This window comes from Chanodichthys erythropterus, chromosome 5 (genome assembly GCF_024489055.1).
Source record: "Chanodichthys erythropterus isolate Z2021 chromosome 5, ASM2448905v1, whole genome shotgun sequence".
Lineage (NCBI taxonomy): Eukaryota > Metazoa > Chordata > Actinopteri > Cypriniformes > Xenocyprididae > Chanodichthys > Chanodichthys erythropterus.
The window spans coordinates 22,077,154-22,098,765 of record NC_090225.1 but is presented as its reverse complement, the minus strand read 5'-3'; the positions used below and the strand labels follow the sequence as shown (position 1 = coordinate 22,098,765).

General features: G+C 38.2%; 1 protein-coding gene across 3 annotated transcripts in view; it reads right to left on the bottom strand.

The window, feature by feature from the left end:
- Positions 1 to 1,127: 1,127 nt before the first annotated feature.
- macrod2 (mono-ADP ribosylhydrolase 2) overlaps positions 1,128 to 21,612 on the bottom strand; it is a 601,684-nt gene continuing 581,199 nt past the window's right edge. For all 3 annotated transcript variants that reach the window (XM_067386580.1, XM_067386581.1, XM_067386582.1), the window contains 4 exons: positions 19,894 to 19,962; positions 8,418 to 8,462; positions 7,483 to 7,551; positions 1,128 to 2,600 (listed from right to left, as the gene is read on the bottom strand). In XM_067386580.1, coding sequence (XP_067242681.1) covers positions 2,569 to 2,600; positions 7,483 to 7,551; positions 8,418 to 8,462; positions 19,894 to 19,962 — 215 coding nt within the window. In that variant the 3' untranslated portion in view covers positions 1,128 to 2,568. The remainder of the gene's footprint in view (positions 2,601 to 7,482; positions 7,552 to 8,417; positions 8,463 to 19,893; positions 19,963 to 21,612) is intronic.

Here is a 21,612-nt window from a genome sequence, read left to right as displayed (position 1 = left end):
TAACTCATATCACATCAAACCATGCAAATTATTATTATTGTTATACTTTGTTCTCAAAAAATTGTTAATGTTAACATCATCAACATTGGATATCTTTCAAAAGCCCTACTGATATTTATTCTTGTTTTCGCACAGGCCCAGTTGCATTCCTTTTATTGCTGTGGCCACTCCGCAGTCTGAAGTCTTTTGCTTTTTACTACTAGTGACTCACCAGTTGTTAATAATGATGATCGTTTTTACCTTTTCTTGATAACAATCTGCCATCAAAATGATGATTAATTATTCCAGCTACTGTGAAAAGAGGCTACAAATGACCGTCACCGGCAGCATCCGGGACTCCTCCTTTATGCATATACAGACGTGACGTAATGACGCAAAGGCAAACTCGTATTTTCCAAGGAAACCCACCTGTACCTTTCAAATTAAAAAACATTATTATAAGCTTAGCGTTGTGAATCGGGCTAAGGTAAGGAGATAGTTTTGAACACTGGCTGGTTATGCACTTGCTCAAAAATTGATTTTGGATAATTTCTAACCAAAAAAAGTTAGACTACAGCTTTAAGTTTTCAGAAACAAAACACATCTTATCCATCAAGTGTTTTGGATAAGCTGAAAAGTGAGTGCAGTTGTTTATAATAGAGTGCAGGGATGACGTATTTTTGTATGCCAAATCCCAGAAACAAGTTAGCATTTTAACACTTCTGGTTCCATTGTCCTGAAGTCAATGGGTTTTTGGTTAAATGCTGTGGTGAGCATAAGCTCAAGATATTTTCACAATTTTCGACAATATAAAATACATCAGCAATACCCTGTTGCGATTACTCAAAACTATTAAAATTCAAACTTTCAGGGAAATTGTTTTACACAAAGACTGAAATAGTTGTTGGAAGAAGTCATGTGACTGTTGTGTACTTAGTTTATAGCCTACATTTAGCTTTTGACTTCTGATGATTGTGTTCACACTTCAAAATGTATAAAATTTATGTTCATTTGTGAAGATCAATATGATGAAAACGTGTAAGAATCTTAAGCTTTTGTTGGACACAGACCTTATTTTCTGCAATAATCCAAAAGCCAGTGGAAAAATTGGGTTTTTGTCAAGAAAACACACAGACATCATGCCCAGGGAAACAACTTTATAACTTTATTCATAGTTGTTTTATAGCAAAGCAAACATCAAAGGATGAAGGCAGAAGTTCATCTGATATACAGTATGGCACCACTTAAAGGAGTAAATTAACCTTTTGAATACATTTTTAATCATTATCAACCAAAAAATATCATATCCAAGAAAACTAAACAACCAAATTAAAACCCAAACATAAAGACAACATTTTTTTTTGTTTAAAATAAATGCATCACTCATCATCTTAAGTAGCATTTAATTCATTCAAAGCCACACGCTTACTATTTGCTTTTTATTTTTGCCATCACCAGTTTATGATTATGTACTACCTATCGCATGAAATAAGGCAGATTTTTGGAGATGCAGAGACAATCTGGTAAAAATACTGAGAGCTTGCAACTGATATCTGTTTATGCATGTGACAGGGAACGAGAGTGAGAAAGAGAGAGAGGGACTGTAAATAAAACATTTTAAACAATGCTGGCATGCATCTAGATACACTTGAGGGAATTAATTTGTTAGCGCACTCGTCAAAAACGGCCACGTCAGTCTGACACAACAGAAGTTTTCCTTTTTTATCAGGCATTCGCAGTAGTCAGAGCAGCTTTGAAGATGAAACATGATCAATGCTCGTTTGAGAGATTAAAGGGGGTCTCTGCGAGCGACGTGTCGTTTCAAAGCAGAGGAGCGCACGAACACCTCTGTTATACAGCGTGCAATAGGGAGGAATGTCACCACTCGATCGGAGATTAGAATCAAGTGATGTTCTCCTCGTTTGACCTGACTTGGTTCTGAAGCTCAAACACAAAGCGAAAACCTCTTTAAAGTGACATCATCGGTATATACACACACTCACTCGCGCACAAACGGCACACTTAAAGCCATTCTAGTGTTTTTCACCTAAAAGAAATCTTAATCGGTGGACAGGGCTGTGAAACCGGATCATATTTGGTCTGAATCTTGCATTACTGTGCTCTGCAGGAAGGACAATTCAGCCTTGGCTTTGCACTTCATCTACAGTATTACAAATCAGCGTGTAACTAAAAGTGTCAGGATGATTTTTGGATGTGTTTTGACCAATCTACCTAATTTAAACCAGTTCAAATCCAGCACCAGGATGCCATATTTAAAAAAACAACAACTATTGATCAAGCAGCATGTTAGTGAGGTATAGCAGCCCTCCTCTAGCTCCACAATCCCTGCACTCTCTCTGATTCAAACTCTCATTTGTTCCATTTTATATAGCTATATATTTGATTTATTATCAATATGAGGAAGTGGAAAGGAAATACAGGTTGAATAGAAGGAAAGATGGTGAATGAAGTGGGGGTCAACTCTTTTCCCAGTGTTTGTGGGCGACTCCCTGGCGTGGGACAAAATTGGTGTGATGTTTGCCTTCACACAGTTTGCCGGCACTCGTTCCTATGAGGCTGATTGTCGTCTCATTCCTGTGCGCTTGCATTGCCTTGGCCGTCTTGGAGAAAGAAAACATAGAAGCAGAATTAAACATTACAGAATTAAGAATTGTTAGCAAACAAACAATTAACCCGGACTAATGCACAATACTGACAGAACTGATTTCAACATCAAACTAACATTGAGCCCATTTACTTTTTTCACCTTGTGTACATACATACATACCAGTGGCGTGCAGTGGTGTTCTGAAATGAGGAGGCAATTTTTTTTTTTGTGAATCAATGTAAATTAATGTGCATAAAGTTGACACATCTTCCTTCTTAAATGAACATTACTTTACAGTACATAAAAAAGAAACCAAATACAATTCTATTTTGTAATTTTACATTAACGATGTATAGGGCTGGGTACCGAACTCGATACTTTTTAGGTACCGATCGAACTGCCTCGATACTATCGAGTATCAAAAAGTGTCTTGTCATTCGGTACCAAATTTCGGTACCTCAGAATGGAGCCGAATAGAGGGGCGGAGAAATGCTTTCGCTGTCTCGTTGAGGAGCAAGTAACGTTGCGCTACATTATTATTTATATCTAAATATATAAAACTATACGCGCGAGAGAGACCCTATGTGCGAGAGGGCGAGTGAATCAATGGTTTCGTTTTCATTTTATCTCCGAATGGACGGGTGAGAAACGGCTGTTTTATGTGAGCAGCCGGTTCACTACAGATACTGTTAACAGAAAACAAAAGTGTAGCACTGCCTGCAGAAACAGCGGAACGCGCAATGTTTTTTAGACTAGTTATGGACAGGTACAACACACAGCAGCTTTACATCAGCGTTCGTCCCTCAAGTCTATGGAAACACGCGACCGGTTCGTGACAGGCTCATTCACCTGCACGAGCACAGGCTCTGCCTCTGGCTCCAGAACGCGAACAATTCTGCTGAAAAAGGGGTATCAGCGTCCTCCTGATACTGCGGATAATCTGCGGGTCGGGCCAAGTAATAAGAAAATAACATTCAAATTAATTGCGGGTGGATGAGAGATGAATCATTAATGTGTTCATTTTAATAAAGACACAGAACTCTTATTTCACGGTAAGACGCAACGAACTTGCGTCACTCTTACTTCTGCTTTGATCTTGTTAATAACAATTAATTTATTGTGTTGGGTAAATTTTGTTAATTTGTGCTTTTTTTATTCCCTGCAGTGGCTCAGGAGATGAGTCTTTGAGTCTGAAAAAAAGTCAACAAAGTTAAAATATAAAACCAAAGATTTTTTTGAGGTTATGTAATCTTGTTTAAACAAATTTTAGAAAATTGGTATCGGAAAAGGTATCGTTTAGGTATCGGTATCGAAGTCAAGGTATCGGTATCGTCTCAATATCGAAAATTTTTGAATGATACCCAGCCATAACGATGTATCATAATAAATGTTCTATTTATCAAAACAAAGTCAATCTCATCAAGTTAGTGTTTTAAGCATTTCTACATTAATTCCAAAATAATAACTAAAGGCAATAATAATTTAAACAATATATTTTATTTGTATATTGCGGTTTTTCTTTTTAATTGTCAACCTAGGATATTTTGGATCATCAGTCATGCTCCGTAAACACCGTCTGTCACAGACACGAATTGTATTTTTAATTTCACCAAGCTGATCGCACTAAAAACCCTGCAGCCATCATGTTTTCAGTCCATTTCAAGTTTTTGTCGCGACATAAAGCGGTGATATCTAACTGGGTGATCTGTTTACTTACTTTTCAATTATTCTTCCCGTTGACGCCATTATTTGTCAAACATACGCGCGGAACGTGCACGTCAACGAGAGGCGGGATTGATCGCACAAACCAATCATATCCAATCACAACCAATTACATCCAATGACAGCGCAATGGAGACATTGCCTCCTCTCATGTGACTTTCCCCCATTCATTCTCAATTACCCCCCACAAAACCCACCGCACGCCGGGGGTCTGATGATTTTAAATGGTTTTCTATGAGAGGAAAGGGAGGCATGACTCCATAGACTGTAAAGCATTACTCCTCTGTGTAGCTTCACCTGCGGGTGTCGCTGTTGTGCAGTGTTCCTTAAGAAATACGCGTGACTTGCGCTCTTCTTGATGTCATAATTTGTAATATTTGTGTTGTTTTATATGTAATATGGATTATTTTCTTATCCTGTTTTTTTGAGGAGGCACTGCCTCCCTTGCCTACTTGGAGGAAACGCCCCTGATACATACACATATAAATATGCAAACAAAATTATTATATTTTGAGTAGGCTGTATATATATATATATATATATATATATATATATATATATATATATATATATATATATATATATATATATATATATAAATATTATATGTGACCCTGGAACACAAAATCAGTCTTAAGGGTCAAGGGTTTTGAAATTGAGATTTATACAGCATCTGAAAGCTGAATAACTAAGCTTTCCATTGATATATGTTTTGTTAGGACAATATTTGGTCGAGATACAACTATTTGAAAATCTGGAATCTGAGGGTGCAAAAAATCAAAATATTGAGAAAAGACCTGAAGGCATTTTTAGAGTTGTTTTTTTCTGAGTGACAAATACAAAAGTAAAGACTCATAACTCAAAACTGTAGCAAGGGGAGTCAAAAGGTAGGTATTGTTTGATAGAACACTTTTTAAATTTTTAGAAAATATAAATTACACTACAATTGGACATTCTCATGCTGAGAAACTGCTGAGAAAATCAAACATATACATATATATATATATATATATATATATATATATATATATATATATATATATATACATACATACATATATATATATATATATATATATATATATATATATATATATATATATATATATATAAACACATGTCTATATATATATTTTTTTTTTTTTAATGTTTTCATTGCTAGGTGGCACCGGCGGGCGGTACACTCCGGTTACTCAGCACTAAGAGTTGATCAAAATTGTTAGATGCATCAAAAAGCCAAGTTTCTAAGCTTTAAAATGCTACCTATTTTGTGTTATTCCACGTTGGAAAATAAGCATGGACGGTTCCGAGAACACTGGATAACACATTGCATCCCGGAAAGACGAGAGACATATTTTTAGGCAAACATGTTACATCATTCCGTGAGTAATATCTCGTGATCGCCACAATGGATTATGTTGTTTCTGGGCTCATTTTAATCTGTAAATGATGATGTTCCATGATCTTTGATCTGTGCAATTTTTATGAAGTTATGAGCAAATTGCCACGTGAAATCGACATTCGTTTACAGTTAGCTCCTGTTTGCTGTTTTTGTTGTAAACTCAATTTGTGCAGAATCATTAGAGGGTGAAAATAATGCAACAGGAGCATGTTGGAGGCATGATCTTAATGTGTAAAGTCTGTATGCAAAAAGATTTATTGTGTTACCTACTTGGTTTCAGTTACTATTGGCTCTTAAAGCGAGACACGCAAACGGGAGTCAACGCATATTACTTACTTTTTGGTACATATACGGTAGAAAATTTACAAAATATGTTCATGGAACATGATCTTTAATTAATATCCTAATGATTTTTGGCATAAAAGAAAAATCAAATAATTTTGACACATAGAGTGCATTGTTGGCTATTGCTACAAATATACCTGTGCGACTTACGACTGGTTTTGTGGTCCAGGGTCACATATACATTATTTAATTCAAATATTTTCAAAATGAATATTTTTCAATTTATTAGGCTGATTATCTCTTTAGTGTTCCGATCTTCATGTGATTGATCCTAATTAAGGAAGATAGTTGGCGCATAGTTTTCGTTCCCAAATGCAAATTATATGCGACTCAAACGCACAGCACTTGCAATTTATTGTGAATTGAAAGTAAAAACACACTGTAAAAAAGAATTGTTGGTTTAACTTAAAGTAAGTTACCTGGTTGCCTTAAAATTTTGAGTTAATACAAAGAAGGCGATTGGTTTAATCAATAGAAACTCAAAATATTATGTTATCTGAACCACATTAATTATTGAAGTTGATTTCACAAAAGAAAAAATGTGATAAATCATGAAAAAACTTTTTTACAGTGCAGTGCTGTGCTTGTGTCAGACTATATATTTATAGAATTACATCACAACCCTGATTTGAGCCATACAACCACTTATATGCTTATACTCGCATTTGGCGCTTTGAACCCTGGCTAACATGCCAAGGGTGTCCCGCAGCACCGTCAGAAGCAAATAAATGTATTAGAAGACGTAACATTTTTCAGTTCACGCTATTTGCGATTTCAATCATATTTTTTTCTCTCAGATTTACACAATTCTGTTTTGACTTCGATTTCATATTGGCATCAATATTACTAAAAATTTTTCTTTTGATTAAAATACAGTCAAACAATCCCTGTGTCTTTGTATAGATACACATAAAGATACTGTACTAAATATTTTCCTGTCGAACGCAAAGGGAATGAATATAAATGGCATGCTGGGAGTTTGTATGTGCGGCCCCTAAGAGGGAAGCTGACCCCAGGGTTTCTGAAATGACAGCACAGCAAAACTCTTATCACACATGATTTATCAGCTTTCGCGCACTGCGTCATCTCTGCGCTCCGATCACACACGCTTTGTGTTTGATTTATTAATGTCCGTGAGGTGGGCATGCAGGTAATTCATCAAACTCAATTTAAGGAGGCATGCCAACACGTTTACTCTGAAAAATCAGGGTCACTCCGCAGTTCCAGATCAGCAGAGAGAGAAAGTGAATGAGAGAGAAAGGAAGTGAAGGAATTGTGGATAAAGCATAAGGGGCAGAAAAAGTTGCGAGCTTTTAGTTGAATGAGGAGGACAATGAGTGAGACTGGGACATTTATTGTAGATGTGGACTATGTATCTATTTAGAACTAGTATGTTTTCTCAGTTTTATTGATTTATTGCTCTTACCATCGGAATTTGGTCTGCTGTCTGGTGGAGTTGAGTCGGGCTCTTGTGAGCTCTTGTCCTGCACATCAACTAGATAAATTAAGGGGAGAGACAGAAAAAAACAAGAGAATGAGAGGGGGGGAAAGGCAGAGAGAAGGGAATGAATGACTCGACATCACAGCTGAGCAGAGGAATTAAAAGTTAGATGCCAATGGGTGACATCTCATTACTACTGTGCTACTGTGCTTCTCCTAGCTGAAATAAATGTAGCGGATGCTAAAGGCTACGCCTGAGGCAACGGAGGCTTCAACGGAGCTCAGAGAGAGACTGCGGAGTTCAGGATGACAAGATACACCTGTGCATGTGTCTTCTGAAAATACATCAAAAAACACTCTCCTTTACTTTGTATGAATAATAAAGCAAGCATTTGAATAAATGCAACATTTACAATCCTGTTCCCTCTTGTTTTACTTGTTTATCTGATGTGCCTTTCAAATGTGGCAAAAAGGTCCATAACCTGAAAATTCAAATTAAAAAATGCATCCGCACATGCTCTTCTTTCCTCTATAAATAATAAACCATGCATTTGAATTGGAGTCATGTCCTAGTGGTTAACACACAAGCTCACAAAAATTACTTGGTGACATGTGTTCTGATCCTGGTTCTTGTATTTTTTCTCTCAACTTTCATATAGATAAAAAAAGTTAAAAAAAAATTATATCTGAAAATGCATACACAGGTCTGCTTCCTTCTGTATGTAATATATTGCAATATGTGTAATACATGTAATTTGAATAAAAAAAAAAAAAAATGAAGAAACTGAGCTGTGGTGCTCATACTTTGAATCTGGCTTGTAAGTATTATGATCCCATTTCCTCCTCTTTGCTCTGTCATGTCCTCTCTCAAATTTAAAGTGGCTAAAAGGCCAAAAAAATAGTTTAACTTTTTGTTTTTACCTTTAGTGCTGCTGGTGTTGCTCTCCTTGGCTGTTGTGACAGCATCTAATAAACAAAAGTAACAACATGTTAAGTTATCTGTGGCTTGCGTTTCTTTGCATTTCACACTGGATTCCTCATTATCATCTTCAGGAAGAACAGCAACTACATTCTTTCATCCCCCAAAACATGATTTAATTATTATTATTTTTATATAGTTATGAAAGTTACTTTAAAGGGTTAGGTCACCCAAAAATGAAAGTTCTGCCATTAATTATTCACCCTCATGTTGTTACAAAATCTTTATTCATCTTCGAAACACAAATTAAGATATTTTTGATAAAATCTGATGGCTCAGTGAGGCCTCCATTGCCAAGAAGATAATTAACACTTTCAAATGCCCTGAAAGGTACTAAAGACGTATTTAAAACAGTTAATGTGACTACAGTGGATCAACCTTAATGTTATGAAGCGACGAGAATACTTTTTGTGTGCCAAAAAAAAAAAAAAATAAAATAACAACTTTATTCATCTAGTGATATGCGATTTTACAAATCTTTTGTTTCAAATCAGTGGTTCGGAGTGTGTATCAAACTGCCAAAGTCACATAAAATTGAAATTTTTAAACTTTTCAAAACACTGAAGTCTCGTTTACTGAAGTCATGTGACTTTGGCAGTTTGATACATGCTCTGAACCACTAATTCAAAACAAAAGATTCTTAAATCTTCAAAGCTTCATGAAACAGTGTTTTGAAATCGCCTATCACTAGAAACTGTTGAAAAAAAAAAAAGGTTATTTTAGCACACAAAAAGTATTCTCTTCACTTCATAACATTAAGGTTGAACCACTCTACTCACATGAACTGTTTTAAATATGTCTTTAGAAAATATTCTGTGAACTTTTCTGTGAAAAGAGTAGCTACATGCATGGAGTAACTTTTATGTGGTTGAACCTACATCCTTTCCAGTCCGTATCTTTAACCACGACATCACACCACCCCAAGTGCAGTGTGTTTAGGCAGAAACTTCAAAAAGAGATTACTTTATAGCTATTGGTTCCTTGGTATGAGACCCATGCATAATATTTAAACATGAAAAATATGGTCCAAAAGCCTCTCGCCTTCAAGAGGAACAAAACAAATGCAGACGAAAGAGGAAGCATAGAAAATTAATTAGAAACTGCCTTGAGACTATATCAGTGTGAGCCTTATTCTCAAACTAATTCAAACTCCCTCTATGACTTTCTCTCTTCTATCTCTCTGCCTAAATACCAAAGCAAACCACAGCATGAAATAATCTCCATCCTGCGGCACATCCACAGATGATGCAAGCACACATAACTCAGTGCTCTGCACTCGAACAATAGCGTTTGTCTGCAGAATAACGATATTTACCTTCTTGAGAATCTCACAAACGTCATCTGAACAAACTGCCACATCTTACACGTACAATACACATCACTTGCAGTGTAACAACATGGTCTCTGCTTTCATTGTGATGCTACACGCTTTCATGCTTATTTCATCACAATTCCTCAGGTTACAGTGGCAACATTTCAACAACTACAGACGGTGGCTTTAATGCAACCTTTCAGAAGGAGAGCTACCCAGACGCTTCACTCTCCCTGGTGACTAGCCCTCAAATTCTACTGATTTAACGGCGCAAAGCTGCAAGTGATGGATTTGTGTTTCGAACGTGGAAAAAAAGGTCTTTTCATTGGAGAAATAGAGCAGCAGCGGAGTGTCTGGATGAGGAAAGGTGAGGGAGAGCACAGGCAAACACCACCACCATGATTTCATTTCATTCTTGTCTCGCGGCACCGTAGAGGGAGAAATTGAAACTGAGTGCGATACGATTCAACAACGCTGTTTCCATTACCGCCCACTTCTGGAAGCAAGTCTCCTCTCTGTCCCTTTTTTATCCATATTCCTGCACAAATGGGGAGCTGGAGTAAACAAAGGATCACACACACTTACAGAGGCTGGGCAGAAATGTATACTGCAAAATATCTTTGTTTGTCATCAGTATTTTGGTCTTGTTTTTAAGTAAAAAATTCTGATATCAACATGCTTGAAGAAAAACTGCATTTGTTTTAACCATAAATAGAAAAATACTAAATGATGTTAATGCTTAAAACAAGTGAAAACCTCAATTCAAGATATATGGAAGAGGAGAAGAGGATTAGGGTCAAGATAAAAAAAAAAATACAATATTTTTCTTTTTTTTCATGACAATATAATATTACATTAATATAATATCACAATATGTTATATATACAGGGGTTGGCAAAGAAACTGAAACCAACTGCGTCTAGTACAGCAATCAATTCATCTTGGGAATTACAGATACAAGTCCTTCACAGTGGGTAGAGGGATTTTGGGAATAATCTCTTCCAGAACAGTGGCTAGGTCACTGTGTGATGCTGCTGGAAGAAAACGTTTTCTGACATGTTCCTCCAAAATATTTCCATCTGGTGACTGTGCAGGCCACAAGAGATGTTCATGTTCATCAATCCATTCTGTCTCAAGTGTTGCTGTGTGTATTAGTGCATTATCATACTGATACACGGCACTGCCTTCAGGGTACAATGTTTGAACCATTAGGTGAACGGTTAGAATGGTTCTGTAGTCCTTGGCAGTGATGCGCTCATCAAGCACAGTAGGCAATGCCATGGTATTGCAGCTCAAACGATCACTGATCCACCCCGTGCTTCACTCTGGGTACACAATAGTCCGGGTGCCACACCATAACTCCCACGGATGTTGGATGAGTGAAGGTGGACTCATTGTCCACAGCCCAAAATTTGCACTGTTGGCATCAATGAAATCAACATTTGGCATTGGCACGAGTGACCAAAGGTTTGGCTATAGCAGCCCGACCATGAATATTGACTCTGTGGAGCTCCCTATGAACAGTTTTGTTGGAAACAGAAGAGTTGAGGTGCCTATTTAATTCTGCAGTGAGTTGGGCAGCTGTGATTTTAAGTTTTTTTTGTTGTGGATACAATCCGAGTTAGTACCTGGACATCCCTTTCAGACAGCTTCCTCCATTCACACACAAATAATGCTCTTATGGCGCTTTTCCACTGCATGGTACGGTTCAGTAAGGCTCGATACATCTCACTTTTTGGCGCTTTTGCATGGGTTGACTCGGTACGGAATGGTACGGCTCGCTTAAATAGTACCACCTCGGTTGAGGTTCCAAGCGTGCCGTACCGATACTAAACATGACGTGAAAACACTGCAGATCACTAATTGGTCAGAGAGAATTGTCAACACAAGCGTCATTGGATTTGAAACACAAGACAGCAAACCCGCTAGATTTAAATAGTCAGTAACAGCCACTGTTGTATAATTTGTTCGCAAAATGACTTGCTTTAAATGACTGTCGCACGCAGCAAAAAATGGCTGTATCGTGGTCAGTAGATGAGGTGCAGACTTGTTGGTAGATGAGAAGCGGATCCACGGCAGTAAAGGCAGCGCAACTATAACGATCAGTCTATAATCCGACCCACTTTGAAGCGGTAGTAACTGCAATAGAAAAGCAAACCGAAAGTAAAGCGAGCCAAACTGAGCCGTGCCGTACCGAGCCGAGTACCACGCAGTGAAAAAGCAACACTACTTTTACACTGTTGCTGTGAGTTGTTTTCACGGGTTGAAGCGACCCCAAATAACATGATATTTAGCCCCTGGATTGGAAATTTTATCAGGGACACCCCGCCAAATCGTGTATCCCCCTACGCCAAAGGAACGCGATTTTTACCGAGGGACCCCCCCGAAACATGACTGGGCAAGTTTTGAGTAGCAATTGGGTGGGTTTTGTTGTAAAAAACCTGGCAACCCTGATGGACAGGCACAATAGCATAGCAAGTCAGCCCTGGGCCCATATGCACTTGCATACCCAAACGCAACGCCACTGGACAGGGACCAAAATGAGAAAGTTAAGGCTGTCGTTTGAGTGATCCTGCATGCTCAATTGAGACTTGGCTTCCTCCTGATGCTCCGTCTGTCTCTCTTTCTTTGTAATAATGTCAGGGCTGAGAGGGAGCCCTGCCACTTTGGGCTCCTAATAAGCAGCGCTGATCAAAACACAACAAACCAGCCTTTGAAAAAATGAGATGCTGGAATTTCAATCAATGCCCGTGCTTGCTTCCAACTGCTGCCATGTACTTCAGGAGATGCTGCAGAAATTTGCCAGCTCTCTAATTTAGCTTTACAGCCGACAACAGTATGAGTTCGGTCTTTCGGGAAGAGAGTCTGACGTGCTGTGAAACAAATAAAGTAGCCAGAGGCTGTCAAGTAGGAAAAAGTGTACGAAATGTGACATGGAGGGTAGCCAGGCACTTGAGTCTGTTTCTCCAGAAATGTGAGAGAAAACAACTGAATTTCATTTCCATACCCAGCAGCCTATTGATTGATTTCAGGTTTTTGAAGTCACAGTATCATGCCATTATGGTTTAAATTCCTCACAAGTCACAAAAAAATGATATATTTGTTGTTAAACATCAGACTAAGTCTATACCAGTGGCCTGAAATGACATGTTTTGGTTATTTATCATAGTTTATTTATGTATTTATTTATCCTGACAGGAGTCCATTGGAGACTCCGGTAATTCTCTTCTGCACAACGGCTGAGCGAGCTCAAGATAGTCTGCCGTTTGAGTGCTCTAGCTTCAATAGATTGTCGTATTTTCTTTGCTTCATATGCTTCCCTTGAAATTAACTGCACTTAGGCGTAATGAAAGTTTGATGGTGTCTTTGTGTGGGTGGTATCTTTACAGTCAGTGCTGGGCCACTCACAAAGCATGGAAGACGAAACAAGTGAGCGAGGGAGATAGAGAAAGGGAGGGAAGTGTGTTGGGGGGTTGGGGGCAGATGTAAGTCATATTCATATTCAGACAAGCAGAAAATTAGATCCTCCACCAACCATTCGCTCTAGAGATCGTGAGGGGCTTGTGGGTCTATTGTTAGGCAGCATAAATCGACTGCCCCACACAAATAATGACCAGCAGTGTCAGGCTAGCATCAACACTTTGACGTTACAGACAAAGGCCAAAGCAGGAGTGTAGTAATCGTGAAGTAATCCTCAGGATATATGTCTGCTTATGCAGTTGTTGACCAATGCTTTCACAAAAATGACCGGAATAATTTCAGTCAGAGTTGTGCGATATTTAGAACTGAACTGAGTGCCTTTTCAATTCCTGGATTTATTTTGGATTTGAGGTGGCAAACAGGATACAGATCTATCTATCTATATATCTAGAGAATAACATTAAGCAGCACAACTGTTTTCAACACTGATATTAATAATACATGTTTCTTAAGCACCAAATCAGCATATTTGAATTATTTCTGAAGAATAATGTGACACTGAAGACTGGAGTAATGCTGTTGAAAATTCAGCCTGGCCATCACAGAAATAAATTCAAATATATTCAAATAGAAATGTTATTTTAAATTGTAACAGCATTTCATAATATGACTGTTTTTACTGCATTATTGATCAAATAAATTCAGCTTTGGAGAGCATAAGACTTTTTTCAAAAACATTAAAAAATTCTTACCAATTCCAAACTTTTTAACGGCACTGTTTATATCTCTAAAAATACTATGGAAGTTGTATTTGCATACGTCAACAGACATGTACATAATGAAAGAACCATAAAATAGTCTCTGAAACCAAAGTTGGCACAACTGATGTAAAATCATAAAACTGCAAACTGGGTGCAAGGATTTTCTTCTACTCAAACAACATCAGTACACACAAAACAAATAAAACATTTTACCTCACAGTGATCTGTAGAAATGAGAAGATCAGCTGTAGATGAAATGCACCACAGTTTTATCGCACCTTTGCCCTTACTATTTCCGAAGACATCAAGAATGTCTAGTGAAATTCTGTCAAATGCAACTGGATGTGATTTTTCATCATCTGAGATGCTTCAACAGAGTTTGAGAGAATCTTTTTCACAGTCAAGAAACCTGCAATGTTTACCATGCTATTGAATGCCTGGATGGTTTAGGCTCTCAAGGCCGTTTGACTCTCACAACAGCTCAAAGCTGACCACAAACAACTAAACCAATAACCCTGGCCTAACTGGGGCACGGGACCAATGTAATCGAACCAGTGACTCACAAAAGCACCTCGCCAGACAGTTTTCACATGTCACTCAGGAGGTTAATGGAAAAGAACTCGACTGAAAGGAGATCAAGAGAACAAGCTTACGGCTGTACGCGCATTCACACGAGGTTTGTTGAGTAAAACCACTCAATATCTCCGAAGTCGAAGGCATTATCTATCTCTCCTTCACTTGGAGGGGTATGTTGGGTTAACGGATATGATATAATATATCAAGCTCTTCTCCTCTGGAAAAGATGAGCAGCATAAGAAGTACCTGATATCTCACTTCAGGTAAAGAAGCTCAGGGTGGCCTTCAAGCTGTGCATTCATCACCTAACATGTAAAATACTGTATTCTGCAAGTGAATAGCCACATTTTAGACCAAAGTACGGCTTTTGTAACGTTTTGTGAGAGGTAACGGTAGAGTTCAGCTCATCATTTAAACATACATCAATGTAATTCCAGGCCTATTCATGAGCAACAACGGCGGGCAACCTTTTCAAAGAGCCAGACCATGAGAGCTAATGAAGTGCTAAATGTGGAGAGCAAACTTCATTTTCATATGTAAATATTCAAAGGTTGCGGGGCGAGGGCAGGCATATTTTCTCTGGAACAACATTGAGGAGAGGAAGAGAAAGAGAAAGCATTCTGGGAGGCACTTGATTATGTGTGGGGCTTTTTTCTCTGTTGCGTCGCTGTGTGATGGTGAAGCTTCAAACAATTAGAGGCAATTAAAAGGTATTGAGTCGAAACAAACCCGGTGGGGAGGGCTTCAGTGTAAATACCACAGATCTTTCTCATGCATGCTCCTCTGTGAAAAGCTAAGTGGTTCCTCTCATCTGTATTCCGCCCTCTCAAAGAAAAGAATGAGAAATACGAAGAAGGGTTTCTACAGAGCCAAGTAGCATTGTATTGCCGGCCGCATTTGCCTAAAGTTACAAGATGTGCTTTGACGAGCTGCCATTGTACAAAGAAGAGGTCCTCTCTAGGTCTGAAAGGCTTCCAGTTCTCTCGGGCCAAGAAGGCCATGTTTGGAAAAACAAAACAAAAAAAAACTGTTTTAAAGATGTGAAAAGAGAACATGGGGTCGCTTAGATTAAGGGTCACATTGAAAGCGCTGAGGAGAACTGAGCAGGGAGGTTTGTGGCCCTTTTTTAATGCATCACTTGTCGAAGTAGAAACCATATGATAAACTCATCATGTAACATGAGTCTAAAGTGTGTTTTCAGAGCTGAAAGCAATAAGTTCTCCCAAAGATTCAAATTCTTTAATCATTTACTCCCCCTCAAGTTGTTCTAAACCGGCATGACTTCTTTCATCAATGGAAATTTTGTATAATGCACTGGTTGCTATTTTCCATGCAAATAAATGGGGACTAGGGCTATCAAGCTTCAAAAAGGTTGTGAAAAGTTTGGATATAAAACTTTTGATGCTATTTTCCAAGTCGTCTGAAGCTATATACTAGTTTTGTTAATTTGTTATTCACTGGTAATCTTCCCACACCAATAAGCTATATGTTTGAGTCAGTACACTGTAGTTGAGAATCAGATTAGTCAGATAAATCATTCAGACTGTTTTTGTGAACTGGAACAACCAATTTACTGACTTGACTCAAAAAACAAAACAAACAAACAAACAAACAAACAAAAACAAAGGAAAAAAAGAGAGTTGTTCTTAAAACTTGAACATCATCTCATAAACTGACTTAAAGGGTTAGTTCACCCAAAAATGAAAATTATCCCATAACACAATCAGAGTTATATTAAAAAAAATATTCTGGCTCTTCCAAGCTTTATAATGGGACTGAATAATATCAGATATTTTGAAGACCAAAGAAGCACATCCATCCATCCATCCATCCATCCTAAACGTAATCCATCCGGCTCCAGGGGGTTAATAAAGGCCTTCTGAAGTGAAGTGATGCATTTTTATATATATCCATATTTATAACTTTATAAACTAGAATCACTGGCTTCCGCACGCAAGTTGATTCTGGTGGAAAAGTGAACTTTGACCTGACGCATGACATATTGACGAATGACGAAGCGCAGAGGTTAGAGCAAAACAAAACACGTTCACGAATTATGAGAATTTTTAAAGAGAAATGTCGGAGGAGTTTGTGTTTGTTGCCTAGCCCGATATAACCGCGAGAGGTGTCTACTATCACTTAAGCTTACGCTACTCCTACGTCATGTGCCGGACTCGACTGTCTCATAAATGCGCGGATGGACGTTACCGGGAGCTAGTGATTTTTCTTACAAAAACGCATTGCTTCACTTCACTTTAGAAGGCCTTTATTAACCCTCTGGAGCCATATGGATTACTTTTATGATGGACTGATGTGCTTTTTTGAGCTTCAAAATCTCAGTTACAATTCAGTCCCATTATGAAGCTTGGAAGAGCCAGAATATTTTGCAATATAATTCTGACTGTGTTTGACTGAAAGTGAAAGTGAGTAAATTACTCAAAAATGAGTAAATTATGGGATAATTTTCATTTTTGGGTGAACTACCCTTTAAAGGTACAATCTGTAAGATATTCGCAGTAAAATATCCAAAAACAACTAGGCTAGTGTTATATATTTTGTCCAGCTGATAACAATATCTCTAATGTTTTCAACTACTTGTAAATCACGAGAAAATTCCCATTCTAAACAGTGACACGGGGCAGTGCAGTCGCCTGTCAATGACGTCAGTTACCCTTTGTTACCGCCTTTACTGATGTAGAAACCACATGACAACAGTGCCGTGGACAAATGCGGAAATAGTGTCTAGCGTCCAGCAAACCACTAGCTTGCTTCAAGAAATTACTTATTTACTTCTTGCATGTTTTATGGTGGATTGTGTTACTTATTTATGGAACATAATTAATGTTTACCATCTGCCGCTGGTTCTGTCGACAAGGACAACTCCCGTAAACTCATGACCGGAAAAGCGGAAGCGGCGCCGGTGACTGTGTCATAATAAAAGTCCCGCTGCTCGTGAGGCATGTGTTGATCAATCGCTCCAGCTCCTCGTTCAGCTCCCGCAACACTCGGTCCTGCTCTGCTTCATACTACAGTAACGTTAATAATCGCATCCACGAACATGAGTTCTTCCAGACTCCAATCCCTATTCTTTTGCACCGTCCGTTGAGATGGAGACCACATGTCCCAAGTTTCCGCTCTAAAACTTGGCATCATCAAACTACGCCTTTGTTTTAAATAGGCTTCTAGCGACCTCTAGCGGAAAAAAATATCACAAATTGTACCTTTAAGTGTGTTCATCACACAAAGCAATCGAATAGCTTTAGAGGGTGAACAAAACCATTTTTTTCTTCTTCTTTAAAATATCTGTTTAGATAAAGAGTTTAAGACTTATAACTTTTTACTCTTCTCTGCTTCAAATGATATGGGAATGACTACAAGTCCAAAAACTATGATTCAAAACCAAAAACACAAAACAAAAATGTGTAGGAAAAAAAAAGGGCGTCCCCTTTGCCATGACCTCAAGAGCCACAAAACACAGCTGTCAAAGGTAGCAGGGCTTGCTGCGAAAACTTAACGAGTGACTTAGCATAATGTGTGGCCTGCTTTTGAACCTGACCCACCGCGAGTTCCTCGGCATGAGATTATATTCAGCAAAAGTTACAGCAGCAGAAAATAGGATGCATAAGCACCTTTAGACCTTGCTGGTAAAAGATGTGAGAATATAGAAAGCAAAGGTCTTCACATTCAAACACAACGCTATACAGAAATATTCAGGGCCCTATTTTAACGATCTGAAACGCAAGTGTCAAAGCGCGAAGCGCAAGTAACTTTGTGGGCGGGTCTCGGCGCTGTTGCTATTTTCCCGCCGAGATAAATGGCTCTTGCGCCCGGCGCAAATCTAAAATGGGTTGGTCTGAAGTAGCTTCATTATTCATAGGTGTGGTTTGGGCGTAACGTGAAATAAACCAATCAGAATGTCATCTACCATTCCCTTTAAGAGCGAGATGCGCTCGCGCCATGGCGGATTGATATTTACATGACGGAATTTGTTGGCGGAAAAGCTGAAATTGCCTGTTAAGTGGCCAGTCAATCTTTCAGTCGTCTGCGTTGGATGCAGGCTTTCAAATAGCTCCGCGCGATGAGTCGGTTAATATATATGTGTGTGTGTATTGGCACGATTGTCCAATTAATTAGCCAATTTCGTTCATCATTATTTGTAATAGCAGGCTGAACTGAAAATAGGTAGCCTAATTCTAATACACGCAATTACTATTCATCATTACATTTTTATATTTATGTAGCCTACACAATAATATTCTTTTACACTGTAATCCTTTTGTTTTTAATGTTTGGCATGTTTGTGTGATGCGCATCCCTGTGTGTAATAAGCAAAGTCAACACGCACTGTGGACGCGCCCAGAGGTGCAGTTTCTACCAACGCACTCTAACAAAAAAATATTGCGCCATTGACTTTAGACTAGGTTTTTTCTGGTCAGTGGCGCAATTGTTTAATGAAACAGCAAAATAGCACCAGGGATTGTTTGCGCCGGAACACGCCTCCTTTTTTGTGCTGAACCGCCCAGGGAGCGCAAGTTCATTCACTAGTTTAGCGACGTGCTTCTGTGGAGGGAAAAGCGCGCTTTGCGCGGGTGCAAAATAGGAATGACACATGCGTCGGTGTTCAAAGTCAATTGCGCTGGGTGCAAGATAGGGCCCTCAATCTCTTAAAGGAAACATGTTTTCAAACAGCTTCTTATGGTCACAAATATTGATCCATATTTACCACATACACTACTGTTCAGAAGTTTCAGGTTAGTAAGAATTTTTAATGTTTTTAAAAGAAAGTGTTTTTTTGCTCACAAAGACTGCACTTTCTTGAAAAACTGTAATATTGTGAAATATTACAATATAAAGTAACTGTTTACCATTTTAACATATTTTAAAACGTAATTTATTGAATTTTCAACATCATTACTCCAGTCTTCAGTGTCACATGGTCCTTCAGAAATCATTCTAGTTTGCTCATTTACTGCTCAAGAAACATTTCGTATCATTAACAATGTTAATTTTGCTGCTTTTATTTGTTATCTTTATGTTGAAACTGTGATACATTTGTCCAGGATTCTTTGATGAATAGAACGTTCATTTATTAAAACCAGAACAGAACAGTCTTTACTGTCACTTTTAATCAACAGAATGCATCCTTGCTGAATAAAAGTATTGATTTCCAAAAATATTGTCTACTTAATCTTACATATCTGAAAATGTGTTTTTGCTGCTTGCATTCAATGTTCTTCTCATTAACATGTAAAAATTATGGGTTTCAATTATGGGTTTTTACTTATATGAATTAAAAAGAACACTTACTTAGAGGTATACAACACAAATAAAAGCTTGAGAAAACCATACCCTGAACCTCCATGGGAACCGCAGGCTCTGGATTGGTGTCCGCCCCGATGTCTGCACTCTTTGTTGAGTCTATTGACACAAAGAACAGAAAAAGGGAATATTCTGAACATGACGGCCATTAAAACAGAAAAGAGGTTAAAACAGGTTCCAAAGAAGCAATACTATCAGCAGCACCAGTTTTCAAAGTGACTATGTCACATAGTTTTCTGTTCCTGCCAAACTGTCAGTGGCTTTATATTTCTCACTATTTTCTTTTGTTTAATATGCATTAAAGCTTTTAAATTCTATGTGACTTTTTAATGGATTTTGTACACCTTTGCACAGTCTGAGAGGGAAAGAGATGTGTGAGAGGGACAAAATGAATAGGCATGAGCAAAACAAAACTGCCATTATCAAATATAAGCTCTGCACCCTGTGCCTCAGCAACGCTTCACTTTCGCCGAGATTTATCCTGCCTCCATATTCTTCACAGACTCCGTCTGGAGGACTGTGGGAGGGACGAGCTCACTGATCAAAAGAAGATCTTCAAAGCCACAGTGTGAGAGCCATGCTCCTTCCAGCTTATTTGAGCAGGACTCCTCTTCTCCTGCATTCCCACTGCTTTGATGCTAACAGGGTTGTGGGCCATAGGTGACTACATAATGGAGGGCACACACAATGCATTCTGGGTGCTCTACTGGGGCACAAATGACAGTCAGATCAGGTGTGTTTGAAGTCCAGGGTCCATCAGCAGATGGTTGTGTTGGCTGAAGAGAGTTCATGATGGTCATATTTGTGTGTGAATTCATACAATAATGACGCCTCAGCCCGAAAGCTGTTTATATGGCTCGGTTTTCATCAAGCCTGTCCTCTAACACATAATATACACATATAATTATTAATATTATACCTTTTGAAATTATATGTTAAAGTCCCCCTGTAGTCAATAATTGTATCCCTTGACAAAATGACACATTTAAACATTTTTTCCTGTGAAAAATGCCTTAAAATAACTTGAAAGTTTTATTATTATACATGGATCTATGAATATGCTAATTAGCCCCACCTCCACTCACTCGCACACAAGCTCAGAGATTCACTCGGTCAACTTACTGAGGTAAACGCAACACAATGGTACCGCTTTTTACAACGTCAAGAACACATGGTAAATTAATATGATTAGCCTTTTGCTTGACTACATTATCAAACAGCTAATAATGTGTTGCTAATGTTACACAAACCATGTTCCCGTTCACGAGTCAGACAGCTGCCTTCTGAAAATCAGTATCCTTACAAACGCTTTGAAAGGTATATAGTTTATCATATCATTGTAATATATACATCATACACCCACTATATTGCTAAATCTACCCGATTTTTTATTTATATAAAAAAAAAAAAAAAAAAAAAAAAAAAAAATACTGGGATAACCTGGCTTCTTAAAACTCTCCTGCTTCAGAGCAGTCATAGTTAATGATATACTAAAGCCCACCAGCACACTGACGTGATTGGTTACAAGGTACTGTAGTTTGTGACATCCACTGTCTTTAGATCACTGCAGTTTTAAGGAGAAAATACTCAAAAATTGTGTTGACTAATTAATTTGCACATGGTTTGTCTTAAAGCATATAGCTTTCCTATAGCTCAGTGGTTAGAGCGTGGCACTAGCACTGCCAAGGTCATGATTGCACATACATACAAATGTATAGTATAATGCAATGATTTGGATAAAAGCCTCGG